The sequence below is a fragment of the Silene latifolia genome, chromosome Y, assembly GCF_048544455.1.
Source record: "Silene latifolia isolate original U9 population chromosome Y, ASM4854445v1, whole genome shotgun sequence".
NCBI classification, from domain to species: domain Eukaryota; kingdom Viridiplantae; phylum Streptophyta; class Magnoliopsida; order Caryophyllales; family Caryophyllaceae; genus Silene; species Silene latifolia.
The window spans coordinates 4,806,973-4,822,366 of NC_133538.1; the positions used below are offsets into that span (position 1 = coordinate 4,806,973).

Consider the following 15,394-nt stretch of genomic DNA (forward strand, 5'->3'; position numbering starts at 1 on the left):
TAACAGTTTGGGATTTGGTCGATGTAAACTTTTATACTTTACGGTACCTTAATAAATGTGCTTAGTTCAGACGCTTTTGATATGTCGGGCAACCGAGATGGTAACACACTTTCATGGTAGGGTGGTCCTGGTAAGGCACCTTGGTATGAGGGGGTGTTACACGATGAGTTAAAGTAGATCTGAAATTAAATGGCAATCACAGTTGCCGTTCAAGGGTCGAAAGGGGCGAACGAGCGCAGCCTTTGGTGGTTGTTAGGTGGCCGGATGCTGAGATCAATGGCGGTGGTCGTGAATCAGAAGGAGGGAGAGATAACTGAGATTAATGGTGGTAATCGTGAATTAGGAAGAGGTAGATGAAGACCTGTTTAATGTATATATTTTGTATCAGAACGTATAAAATGATTGGAGGTGGGAGACAAAATGTATTGTTGGGTGGGGGAGGAGGAGTTACATAGTTACACTTGCACGTGAGTTTGTTTATTAAGTTCATATAGTTAGTTTGTTCTCACCGTTCTCACCGAGTGTTCGTTCTCACCGGATCCCACCTCTATATATCAATCAATATCAATCAATCAATCAATATATATATTTAAAAGAGGAACTTTTGGAGAGATTTCATTGGCTATTGTTTTGGGCGATTTCATTGGCTACAATAAGAATTGGATATTAAATTAATTAGCCAACTTATATAGAAATAAAATAATGCAAAAATTAGAATATATAGAAAAAAATAGAATAAAAAAAGGTATTTGTGTTTCTATAAGGATCGAATTTCACCTGCACGTACATGCCTATCAAATAACAAACATGTGTTTAGCATTGTATATAAATAGAGACTAGATCCAACTTGCAAAGGAATCAAATTCCTTCTTCTACTTTCAATCTCTTATCTTTCTGTTTTAACTTTTACTGATTTCCTTTTTTCTATATGCTAGATGAACTCTTTTTTGCGGTATTGATGTGTATTCTAATTGTTTGCTAATAACGATTTTGCTTATTATGCTATATCATACCTTCATATTGTTTTTTTTTTTGAATTCACCTTCATATTGTTTTTTAGCCAATACTAATGGTGCAATTTGGTTGAAAATTTCAGGTACAAATGTACAATATTAAATCGAGTATTTTAACATACAGAGTATTTGTTTAATTCATGTGCGGAACATATCTTCAAGTAATTCTGTTGGAAAGGTAACCCACATTGTTTAACAATTGTTTGGAAGTGTGAAACAAATGAGCAACTACATATAAAATGCTTATCATAGCCAGCTTAAGGCTATGTTTGGTAAAACTGACTGAAAAGGTACCTGAAACCTAATAAGGAGACTCAAATTAAAAACGTACCTGAAAAGTTAGCTGAAAATTGAAAACTGATAAGGTAGCTGATTAATTGTAATGTGTTTGATAAAACTAACTGAAAAACTAACTGATTTTTTTATAAAATGACATAAAAGGACATTAATAATTATAATAAATTAATTTAAATAAAGGGTAAATATGTAAAGTAGAACATTTAAATTCACGAAACTTTAAAAAGCTACAGGTAGCTTTTCATTTCAATTTTTAGCACGAAAAGTCATTTCAGGTACCTGAAATGACTTTACCAAACAGCACTAGGTAAAACAACTACCTGAAATATTAGTCAAATCAGGTTGCTTTGTAACACCCCTGATTTTCGGCTAAATTAAAACTAACTTTTACATACAAAAATGGCCGAAATACAAGGATATTATAGTTAATATACAAAGTCTCATATTACAAATTCCTTTTAAAAATAAAAGAATAGAAAATGGAAACAAAACTTTATAAAGTCTTTCATAAAAATCTTCTCTTGAAATAAAAATCCTTTTGAACAGCAGCGGAAATAACCTGAAATAAAAACCAGAAGACAGAAAGGAACTACCCCCATGACGAGTAGCCCAGAAGGGAGAAAACACGTCAGCCGGGAAGCTGAGTAACAGATAATACCTCAATATAAGCAGAATAGTTTTTGGTCATGGCGTGGAAACACAAACACGTAAAAATAAAAATAAACATAGAGAATAATAAAAACACTCCCGTTAACTAATTTCAAGCTCAAAGCTACTCCACAATATAATAGACACTCTGGTCTCAATAATTAACTGAATCTCAACTCATTACTCCATCTCACTCACTACTCCGTCTCATAATATAATACTCCATAGTAACTAGATATCGTATTCTCATCGTCGAACCTAAGACAAAGACAAGGGGTGAGTGAACTGGCGGATAAGACCGTGAAACAATATTTCCATCTCAATATCGATTTCAAATTCAAATAACTCAATAACCATGGTCGCACTAGACCGTAAAATAACTCGGCTCAAAGGCCCCATAACTCATAATTCAATACCAGTAACCAATTTCCAAACTACTCACCCACGAATCAAGGTCAAAGTAAACAACAACTTAAACACAATAGCAAAACAATCCAAATATGAGAATATTGTAACCATACGTACTGTCATCTTTACTCACTACCACCACGTACGACTAATCCTTATATCCATGTCTTAGTCATTAATGTACAACTTTTCCACCTTATTAACCCCTTTCTTTAATCACAAGAATAATGGGTGTCTCCCTGGAACAATTCTCGCTTCAACAGTATGCACTCATACCTCTTGAATAATTAATAAAAAGTTTAACCCATCTCACAAAATTAATTAACTTAACAATAGAATATTATAGCTAGTATACAAACAATATCACATTCACCCTTAATAATCAATTTAAACACATAAAACATGTATATAATCATATAACCCCGAACAATAATAATAATAATAATCGGTAGAATCATGTTACCTTAAAACAGAAAACCCAACTACTTATACTTGAAAACGATCGGAATCTTGACTGAACAAATCAATAGAGGAGGGATTGATAACGAGGCAACCACAAGTTGAAAACGAGAGCAATAACAGGAGGTTCAATTTTAAATTGTGCTTATAAAATAAAATATTAGTTTGGCAAAAGAGGATGGAAATTGATTAAGGAGAAATTGGTGGATAGAAGCAAGCTCACAAGCATGATAGTGAATTCTTGCACATCGTCTTTTTTTTTGGACGGCTTGAATGTTAAAAGGAACATGTTAAATAAAAGACATGTATAAAAGTCTTATACACTATATATAAAAGTTCAGTCCATTTTTCTTAAGACCATTGCTTTTGGTCTGAAATAAGACGGGTAACATGTCATCATTTTACAATAAAATGTTGTTATTTTTTGGTAATATGTTACCATTATTGTTCACATTATTTTCAGGGTAAAAAATGACACCTCTAGTCATAACATTTTGTGAATTAATTGGTTACATTTTCTTAAAAAATGGCAACATTTTATCCGTCTGACAGATAAGACCAAAAATGTCGATCTGAAACAAGAATTTGTGATAAAAGTTAACCCTACTACGTTTTTTTTAACCGATTTTATTTCTTTTTTCAACACCAAGTAGAATATGGAACCCATGATAAAAATTAAATTAATTTTATTTTATACATTAAAATTATTAATAATAAATGTTAGAAATATTTGGGATATTACAATCTTCCCCTCTTAAAAGAAACTTCGTCCCTGAAGTTTAAGTTTAGAAATCAAAAACAATATTTTAAAATTTGAGTGGTATTACATTCCACCCTCCGTAAAAACAAAGTTCGTCCTCGAACTTAAAACATCAAAATAATTTGTGTTTCCAAGAGTTTAAGAAAAGTTTTAAAAATGAAATCGGCGATGTCAAGATGTGACGATCTTAACACCTAGCCAAGAAAGAACCCGCTCTGAAACCAATTATAACACCCCTGATTTTCGGCTAAATTAAAACTAACTTTTACATACAAAAATGGCCGAAATACAAGGATATTATAATTAATATACAAAGTCTCTTATTACAAATCCCATTTAAAAATAAAAGAATATAAAATGGAACGAAAACTTTATAAAGTCTTTAATTAAAATCTTTTCTTGAAAAAAAAATCCTTTTGAACAGCAGCGGAAATAACCTGAAATAAAAACCAGAAGACATAAAGGAACTACCCCCATGACGAATAGCCTAGAAGGGAGAAAACGCGTCAGCCGGGAAGTAGAGTAACAGATAATACCTCAATATAAGCAGAATAGTTTTTGGTCATGGCGTGGAAACACAGACACGTAAAATTAAAAATAAACATAGAGAATAATAAAAACACTCCCGGTTAACTAATCTCAAGCTCAAAGCTACTCTACAATATAATAGACACTCTGGTCCCAATAATTAACTGAATCTCAACTCATTACTCCATCTCACTCACTACTTCGTCTCATAATATAATATTCCATAGCAACCAGATATCGTATTCTCACAGTGGCGGACGCACCTTGAAGGTATAGGGGTCCTTGGACCACGGAAAGAGCAATTTTTTTTTAATAAATATGTACGCGGGTTACAAAACGTCGTCGACGTTTTATAACAAATCGTCGACGTTTTTCATAAAAAAGACCATGACTACCCTTCACTCTCTCTTACTCTCTTTAACCTTTTTACACTTTACAATCACAAATTCCCCAACCATCGCTGCCACCACACCTGCCACCGCCACTACCCCGCACCACCGCAGCAGCCATGACACCACCACTTCGACCACCCACTTTCATCATTGGTTTCCCTATTATATCAATCAAGCAATTGCTCAATATAATTGATTTGGAAGAATTTCAAAAATCACAAAAATCTAATATATCAAGTAAATTGTTGTTCATAATTCAAGAATAAATGTGAACGATTACAATTCTAATACATCTATCAAGCAAATACAGGGAAGATTACCAATCAATTCAATTGTTCAATGAAAATCATCAATCAAAAGAAATTTCTTAAATTTTAATAAGTATATAACAATACATCAATTAAATCGTTGTTGAAATGAGACACAAATTGATAAACATGTACCTCAGATGAAAGCAACATCAAAAGTTGTTGGGACGATGATACTCGACGTTTGATGGGGCATGAAACGTTGATGTTCAACGTTTGATGATGGTTAGGATGTTGAATCTGGACGTTTGATGGCGGTTCGGACGTTGAAGTTGGACGTTTGATGGCGGTTCGGACGTTGGAGTTGAACGTTTGATGATGGTTCGGACGGTGATAATCTACGTTTGTTGGAGGTTATCATTTTAATTCTTAATTTTGATTTGATTTTGTTTCCAGAAAAACAAAAAAAATATAGAGATGGAAGGATAGTAGTAGTACTACGGTTTAAATCGTCCAACCTATAGCCCATTGTTTTATTAATTTCTAGGTTCGTAGTCTTAATACGGTTTATTGTTTTGATTTGATTGTTGTGTAAAATCATCTATTATCGTTAGATTTGATTGTTTCGGAAGGAAAAATTGAAACAAATAATTGTGAATTTAACGTGTTGGTTTTGTTAATGCGGATGGGAGACTTAGCATATTTCGTTACCCAATTAGTTATTTCAAATTGGTTTAGGGAGAATTTGGGAGAGTAGTGAGAAGAGGGGAATGTTTGTGAAGGGTAGTGATGGTCTTTTTTTTTAAAACGTCGACGATTCATTACAAAACGTCGACGACGTTTTGCAAACCCCATATGTACTGATGATTGTGAAAGACCCCACAATCAACACAGTTGGACACCACTTGTTTCTTCTTCTTATCTCATAACCAAGAAGAAAATAATTTTTTAATACCCATCACATGTACACTGCCACAATTTCTTTTTTGGTGGACTTTTTTACTCTTTATAAAATTGAGATTTAAATAATATATACATAAGAGTACATTAAAGTGGGGTCTTGGACTCTTCTTATTCTTCTTTATGTACTTTTCTTTATCCCCAAAAGAACACAAAACTAGAGAAGTGAAAATAAACCCTAAATCTAATCAAGTATTCGATCAAACAAAATTCTAAATCTAACAAATATATTTGAAGTATCAACCTTGATTTCAGTTTTGTGATCAATTATTGAGGTAAGTTCCAATTTCGATTTTAATATGTATGATTATGTATTTAAGTTTATTTTTCAGTAAATTGTTAATTATTTTTCTGTAATATATTTTGTTCTTAAATAATATGATTCTTGTGATTCTATAGCTTAATTGATATGATAAATTAAATAGATTAGTTGTTTGACATGTCTTTATATACATGAAATAGAGTAATTTCTAGTGATTGAGTAACCTAAATTACTAAATGCCTCAATTTATTAAAAATTCATGTCTTCTAGCAGTAAATAATCACAAAACTTGTTTATTTGTTCAGTATTATGGATAAGTTCGTGATAAGAAGTACTCGTTTGCCTCAATCTCAAGAAGTGAGGGGAACATCTTCAAATGCGAGTCCTAATATAGAAGTTGATTTTGATAATCTGCCAATGGACCCAGGGGAAAGGAGAAAAATTTCTGAATATCATCCCGATATACAAGACGAGGTAAGAAAAAGATACATACAAGTTGGTCCTATTCAGCCTAAAAAACATGAATTTCCATTTAAAATCATAGGGGGCAGATCTCGGAGATTTAATGCTACATGGTTTGAGACTCATCAAAATTGGTTAGAATATAGTAAGAAAAAGGATGCTTTGTTTTGCTTACCTTGCTACTTATTTAAGCCTGAAGGTTTGAGAGGTGGAGATGCTTTTGTTGTGGAGGGATTTTCTTGTTGGAACAAGAAAGATAGATTGATAGAACATGTAGGTGGTGTTAAGAGCGCTCATAATCTTGCAGTGGAGAGGTATGAAAATCTAAAAGATGAGAAGAACTCTATTCGTACGGTGTGTAGTGAGTTTTCCAAACAAGATAAAAAAGACTATAAATTACGTCTAGAGGCTTCTGTTATTTGTGCTAAATATTTAGTACGTATGGGTTTGCCTTTTCGTGGTCATAATGAGTCAGAAGAATCAAATAATAGAGGGAATTATATTGAACTACTAAAAGTTGCTGGGTTCTTAAGTCCAGACATAAAAAAGGTGATGATGAAAAAACGCTCTGGTAATTTACAATTAACTTCACCCGGTATCCAAAAAGATATTGTTAACGCCATTTCATTGGAGACTCTTAAAGTTATATTTGAGGAGCTTGGAGATGACTTCTTTGCTATACTAGTTGATGAATCTAGTGATGTGTCTTATAAGGAGCAAATGGCCATTATCTTACGCTTTGTTAATAAAGAAGGAATACTAGTTGAACATTTTGTTGGAATAACACATGTTACCAATACTTCAGCCATATCTCTTAAGTCGGCCATTGATGAATTATTTGACGAGTATAAACTCAGCTTATCTAGAGTAAGAGGGCAAGGATATGATGGAGCTAGCAATATGCGAGGTCAGTTTGACGGGTTGAAAGCTTTGATACAAAAAGATAACTCATCTGCTCATTATATTCATTGTTTCACTCATCAATTGCAACTTACACTTGTAGCTACTGCAAAAGGTCATGTCGATGTGGTTTGGTTTTTTGATTTGGTTTCTGATGTGGTAAATGTCATTGGGTCTTCTTGCAAGCGACGTGACGTGTTTAGAGAGTTACGAGCTATCAGAATTGCACAAGCTATAAGTAATGGGGAAATTGAAACGGGTAAAGGTTTGAACCAAGAACTTGGTATTAAAAGGTCAGGTGACACTCGATGGGGATCTCACTATAGATCTTTACTGAACTTACAAGAGAGTTTTCTTGATGTTATTTATGTGCTTGAATTTATATATAATGATGTTTTCAACTCGACACATAAGAAGAATGCACTGGGTTGATGGCATATTTGCGTTCATTTGACTTTGTTTTCATTTTGCACTTGATGGTTGACGTTCTTGCAATCACGAATGAGTTATCAGTGGCTTTGCAAAGGGAAGAACAAGAGATAGTGAATGCTATGCACTTAGTAGAAACTTGCAAACTACGCCTTCAGGCGATGAGAGATAACGAGTGGGACGAACTTTTAGAAAAAGTGCATCAATTTTGTTATTCTTGTGATATTGATGTTGTTGAAATGAATGACAATTATGTAGCTCCAGGAAGGCCAAAACGAAGAGCAGCACAAAACACTAATCTGCATCATTATCGTTGAGATGTTTTTTTTTTCTGTTGTCGACTTGCAGCTTCAAGAGCTTAATGACCGTTTTGATGAAGTGAATACAGAGTTACTTCGTTGTGTTAGTTGCTTGAGTCCAAAGGATGAATTTCGTGCTTTTAATTTGTCAAAGATAGTGGAAATGGCCAACTTTTATCCATATGACTTTGATGCTGTTCTCGTGAGAGTTCTATCTGGTGAGCTGAAAAATTATATCGTGGATGTTCGGTGTCATGATGCATTTGCAAGGCTCAAAGGACTCGGAGATCTAGCTAGAGTCATGGTGGAGACTAGGAAGAACATTATTTATCCACATGTGTACTTATTGATAAAACTAGCTTTGATTCTTCCGGTTGCTACTGCTACAGTGGAAAGAGCCTTTTCGGCTATGAAGTACATCAAGACCAAGTCACGGAATCGAATGAGCGATACATACTTGAATGATTGCTTAATGACTTATATAGAAAGAGATATATGTGAGTCAATTTCTATTGAAAGTATCATGCATCGTTTTCAAAACACAAAATCACGTAGGGGTCACTACGTTTAGATGTAACGATGTACTTGATTTTAAAATTAATGTGTAATATAAGACATGTTTTTTATTTTCTACACTTATTTTTTGTAATTTATGAGATAATATTTAGGGGACACCACAAAAAAATATTTTTTTATTCGCCACTGTATTCTCATCGTCGAACCTAAGATAAAGACAAGGGGTGAGTGAACTGGCAGATAAGGCCACGAAACAATATTTCCATCTCAATATCGATTTCAAATTCAAATAACTCAATAACCATGGTCGCATTGGACCGTAAAATAACTCGGCTCAAAGGCCCAATACATCATAACTCAATACCAGTAACCAATTTCCATCTCAATTTCAATATCGATATTGTCAAAGGTTCAAAGAACCGTGCTTAACCCTTAGGGCTTGCCTGGAATCCATGGAATTATTAAGGGGGTAAGTTTTATTGGGCGATAATTACTGGGGAAATTAATTAGTGGGGTAATGAGTTCCTTGATGATATGTTTGACATAAGAGTAATGATTACTGAGTAGATCTTTTACTCCCTCAATCATTACCCAGGGGGGAGGGTGGGTAATGTATTACCCTTTCACAAGGGTAATAATTCCAGGAGGTGAATAATTACCCCCATACCAAACATGAGAAATACACCTCACATATTACTCCCCTATTCATTCCCCTCCTATTACCCTCAATCCAAGCAAGCCCTTAGAGTAAATACTATAAGCTACTCACCCACGAGTCAAGGTCAAAGGAAACAACAACTTAAACACAATAGCAACAGTCCGTCTTGCTTCAGACCGCCTTATTTCAGACCGTAATAAGACCTCTCACAAGTGAGAAGCACATGGATGGTGGGACACCCTCATGTGCTTTCCCACTCACACCCTAAATGGGTTTTTTGTGAGAGAAAATGGTATCCGTCTGACAATTTCAGACAAATATGGCGGTCTGAAATAAGAATTTGTGCAATAGCAAAACTATCCAAATTTGAGTAGTGGCCAAACGTCAGTACCGATCTTAGAATATTGTAACCATACGTACTGTCATCTTTACTCACTAGCACCACGTACGACTAATCCTTATATCCATGTCTTAGTCATTAAAGTACAACTTTTCCACCTTATTAACCCCTTTCTTTAATCACAAAAATAATGGGTGTCTCCCTGGAACAATTCTCGCTTCAACAGTATGCACTCATGTCTCATACCTCTTGAATAATTAATAAAAAGTTTAACCCATCTCACAAAATTAATTAACTTAACAATAGAATATTATAGCTAGTATACAAACAATATCACATTCACCCTTAATAATCAATTTAAACACATAAAACATGTATATAGTCATATAACCCGAACAATAATAATAATAATCGGTAGAATCGTGTTACCTTAAAACAGAAAACCCAACTAATTATACTTGAAAACGATCGGAATCTTGACTGAACAAATCAATAGAGGAGGGATTGATAACGAGGCAACCACAAGTTGAAAACGAGAGCAATAACAGGAGGTTCAATTTTGAATTGTGCTTATAAAATAAAATATTAGTTTGGCAAAAGAGGATGGTAATTGATCAAGGAGAAATTGGTGGATAGAAGCAAGCTCACAAGCATGAAAGTGAATTCTTGCCCATCGTCTTTTTTTTTGGACGGCTTGAATGTTAAAAGGAACATGTTAAATAAAAGACATGTATACACTATATATAAAAGTTAACCCTACTACGTTTTTTTTAACCGATTGTATTTCCTTTTTCAACACCAAGTAAAAAATGGAACACATGATAAAAATTAAATTAATTTTATTTTATCCATTAAAATTATTAATAATAAATGTTAGAAATATTTGGAATATTACAATCTTCCCCTCTTAAAAGAAACTTCGTCCCTGAAATTTAAGTTTAGAAATCAAAAACAATATTTTAAAATTTGAGTGGTATTAGATGCTTGGTCAAATCAGATACCTGAAATGTCCTGCCAAACATAGGCTAACCCTTCCACAACATGTGTAATCTCCATAAAATGGTTGACATGCTTTCATTAAGTTAGTCACAACATTCGTAGAAACCTCCCTCAGGATATAAATTGCCTAAATCTTGACATGTTATATTTGAGGATCCCTTACTTTGGAGCTTCCGTCGGAGGTTTTGGATCCGGGTTATTATAATTGCTATTCGCCAAGGTTTGATCTGAGGTTCATCAATTATAATTCACCATCAAAACATAAGACATGCATCAATAGTTGATAGTTGTGTAAAGGTTTGTCATTAAGCATAAATCATAAACCATAATTTGGTCTCAATCATTTACTCATTATGTCTCAGTCTCGGTTTACCTTATTTTTACTGGTTATTTATTTACCTTTGATTAAGAAATCCATGACAAAATATAAAATACTCCCTCACATCCAAACCAAAGGTAACATGGGAGGGAGCACAAGATTTAAGAAAATAGAGAAAAGGTAAGGGTAGTATATGAATTAAAGTAGGACCACTTATAGCTTGCTTAAAAGAGGGCCACAAACATGGTGGCATTTTATGTAAATAATAAGGGTGTATGAGGAGTTTTTGGTAATGTTTTTTACCAAAAAAGGAATGAGCAGTTTGGTTTGGATGGTCCGAATAAGATAAGTATTACCTTTGATTTGGATGAGAGGGAGTAAATAAGTAAATGACTGATATTGAAAAAATTTTATATGATAATCGACAAAGGAATGGCAAAGACTACTATTTGCCTGGAGTTCGATCCAAACCAAATGGTCACATTATATCTTGTGTCTACTTCGGTCATCCACCAGAACTCGCATGTTCATGGGAGTAAAGGATATGCAAACTTGGTGCACCAAGTGAAAGAACTGCTACAAATACAGTCATGGCATAGTTTAAGCGAATCCTCTTGCTGTCTTACACATGATGATCTTCATATAGTAATCGCTTTGATTATGACTTCCGCTTTAGTGTAGCATGTACATACATATACTTACTCCTCAATATCAAATTGACGTAAAATAACCAATCAATCTGATCTTCAAGCACGTAGCATTCTAAGCGGACATAGAGTTTGTAGATCGCACTATCAAGGCTCTTGGCTCTCACTCACCACAGAAAGTTGGCGTTTTCTTAGCCTTCACAAAATCAAATTTACAAGCTTTTAGAGCCTTGCTACCTTATTCTAATCAATATAATCGTCCAAGAATGAATAATTACGAAAAAAAGAGTTACAGACTCATGCTTAACGTTTAATGGTGTTCAACTCTTCAATTGGCATTGAAAACTCCTTATGACGGCGACATGTAGTTGGTAACTAAATATCCAAATTTTCAAGGCCTGAGTTTAATTTGTTAAGGAGAACACCTGTCTTACGAATTGGTGAGAAGGTAAACATATAAATAGTTCGAATCCTTGGGATTATGAAGCGAACTCTCTCTCATCCATTTGGGTATGGCACAAGCCTATTTGCATGTTTTAATAAATAGATTTGACTGAGAAGTTTCGTTCCAAACCGATAAATGGAGGCGTTCATAAATTTCTAACTTTGGTAATGCACCTTACTAAGCTACCATGTTTCGTATTATAGATTCAAGACGAAGGGCATGAACCGTTCATTATTCACGTTTCTATCATTATTCTTACTTGCTTCATTCCTAATTTATAAGTTACTTAATACTTAAGAGTATTACGTTATTTTGTAGCGATCATAAAGAGTCAAACTATTTGGAGAGACTTTGAAGTCATATTAATGGAACTCTCTAACTTTTACTAGCCACTTTTATATAGAGAGAGGACAACATATGAATTTTACTTCATTCACAATCTTTATATTTACCACTTCATACGTAATTGAAGCAAAAGAAATAACGTTTTTTCACAAATTGGCAATTAACTACTACAAGAATTCGATCATCAATAGAATAGGTTATATAATTTTGAACATAAGATAATTCTAGAGTAGGATACAAGGTCTATTTGTATATATATAAACACTTTTTTTATTATGACCCACGATAGATATCCCTCTCCTCAATATTGATTTCTTATTATTATATATTGTTACTACTCCCTTCGACCCATTCATTTGTTAGCATATGACTAAAATACTCTTCACAAATAATAAAAAAGACAAATAAATAATTGGGACAAAGGGAATATATATTTAAGCAAAAAGTAGCATTTCTCTAATATTTACAAAATGTCTATGATACAAGATGTTAAATATAATGTCACTACAGTTTTGATCTGAATCATATACGTAAAAATCTGTAACGATCACGATCCTAAGTGTCTGACGCCAAACATTATGCACACTGGTCTACCCAAAAGAGCAATCAACAGTCAACACCGTGGTGTTCTTTGGAGAATGACAATTTTCACATAGATTTACTAAACAACAACAACAACAACAACAACAACAACAACAACATCAGAGCCTTAATCCCAAAATGATTTGGGGTCTGCTGACATGAATCAATCTATGGGTGAACGCACACCTCAAAATGCGAAAAAATAGAAAAAGGAGAGTGAAAAACAAAAAGGAGTGAAACATAATACAAAAGGCAAAGTAAACTTATATGTTTTAAAATTGAAATCTGGATTTCTTTTATAAAAATTTAAAATTTAAATCGAGAATATATAGGTTATAAATTCGTTATAAAATACTTTTAAAGCAGCAATCTCAAGACAAATATCAGAAATTATTTTTTAATATTACCCGGCCAACGGCCGGGCGTGAAATCTAATATATGTATATATATATATATATATATATATATATATATATATATATATATATATATATATATATATTTGAGTCCACCTATATTTTTGAGTCCCATGAGTCCACTTATGTATCACACGTTGTACACAAGAATATCACGAATTAAATAACAATATAGTAGTGTTCATAAACAAGAACCAAACTAAGCTTTGAGTCTTCATTAATGAACCAAATAAACTTATAATTAAATGAGATATACACATATGAATGGGGTTGGTTTAACATGTGAGACCGTCTCATACAAGACTCACTAAATCTTTAAATGTGGAGCAGGTGAAGCATTCGAAGTGCGAAGCCATTTTCATCAGCAGCTGTGTTGAAGGTTCTTTTTATGTTTGGTTTAACCCTTACAAATAATCGCATGTTACATTCATTTACATTTCTTACTATACTATGTTAAAACCCATAAATTATGAGGAATCTGATTGAATATTGTCATTCGGCAATCCTTCTACTTGGTTAGAAACAGTTGTTTTCAGTGATAGGTAATGAAAATGTGTTGACCGATTCCTACTGCATAGTAAATGGTTGTACAATACTACAATGCTGCCGTGAGTAACCAAAATAAAATCTGATAGCTTTTCAATTTCTTTGTTTTCCTAGACCATGATCTTCATACCCAGGATTAAGAACGTTAATGTTGTACACTCGTAGTCTCGTACTTGAATGGCAAAGTACTGAATTTTTACATTATGTCGTGCTCACAGTTTCGATATGTTACTAGCTGATCTCACAAAATAACTCAACCCAAGCCAAAAGAGAAAAACTTCAATTAGCCGATAATCTGAACTGATATAACCCGATTAACACATCTTATAACCACCTCTGCTCCAATGACAACAATATGTGGTTACATGACAATGAGCTCTCTTACAATTTTTGTACTCACGGCTAAATTGCCTTAAGAATGCGTCAATTGGAGACAGTGGCAAACAGATCTCAAACTGTCAAAACCTATAAAATGACTGACAATGAAGATGGTGAAAGGCGGAATTAAGTTCAGTGGTGTGATATTGTATAGTATAACCCATGATATTGTTTAGTAGAACTAGTGGTATTGTTTATTGTAAGGTGTGATATTGTTTTGTATAACTTGTGATACTCTTTTACTCGACTCACATACTCAGATACAATATCACAGGTTATACTAAACAATATCACAGATTAGACTTAAATATATATATATATATATATATATATATATATATATATATATATATATATATATATATATATATATATATATATATATATATATATATATACTTTCTCATAAAAAAATCGTGATATTTTTGTGTTGAGCGTGTGATACATAAGTGGACTCACAAGACTCAAAAAGATAGGATGGACTCATGTGATCCTAATTCTATATATATATATATATATATATATATAGAGAAAGGATCATGTAAGTCCACCTATTTTGGTTGAGTCCATAAGTCTTAATATAAGCCCTTAGATCTAAGAGATGAGTGGTGGAGATTAGATTTAGATGAATGGTCAAGATTAAAACAAACCAAACCCTAATCCTCTCTCTCATTCTATCATTTCTCCTCCTCTCACATATCTCTCTCATCTCACCTCTCTTATTTCTCTCTCAAATTCCGGCAGCCCTCCACCGTCCTGCCACCACCCTATCACTGCCACCACCATTGTCATGGCACCGCACCAGCCACCCTCATGTCGTCGACCTCCAATAACACTCCCGTCGCCATCACCACGCACCATTTCTCACCCTTCTTTCAAAAACAAACACGAAACCCACCACCAATCACCACTGCGGCCAACAATAACAACCACCGCCACTCGTCGCCTCCATTGTTGCCTCCCTCTTAACCAGATCTGGAGAGTGGTGGTCACAAATTTATAAAAAAACAGATCTGGTATGGTTGTTGTGGAAGGCCGCCAAAGAGATGGTGGTGCCGTGCGTGGTGACGGCGGTGGTCTGCCTCCTCCCTTCGGTTCTCTTTCTTTCTTTCTTTCTTTTTTTTCTAATTTGAGATAA

General features: G+C 33.8%; 2 protein-coding genes across 2 annotated transcripts; both read left to right on the plus strand.

Annotated features, from left to right (window-relative positions):
* The first annotated feature begins 5,761 nt into the window (after window positions 1-5,761).
* LOC141627511 (uncharacterized) lies at window positions 5,762-7,769 on the plus strand. The gene is made up of 2 exons (XM_074440754.1): window positions 5,762-5,988; window positions 6,281-7,769. The coding sequence occupies exon 2, from the start codon at window positions 6,285-6,287 to the stop codon at window positions 7,767-7,769; it is 1,485 nt and encodes a 494-aa protein (XP_074296855.1). The 5' UTR covers window positions 5,762-5,988; window positions 6,281-6,284.
* On the plus strand, window positions 7,769-8,636 carry LOC141627512 (uncharacterized). The gene is made up of 2 exons (XM_074440755.1): window positions 7,769-8,020; window positions 8,115-8,636. Exons 1-2 carry the CDS (start codon window positions 7,769-7,771, stop codon window positions 8,634-8,636), a joined length of 774 nt encoding a protein of 257 aa, XP_074296856.1.
* The last annotated feature ends 6,758 nt before the right edge of the window (window positions 8,637-15,394 follow it).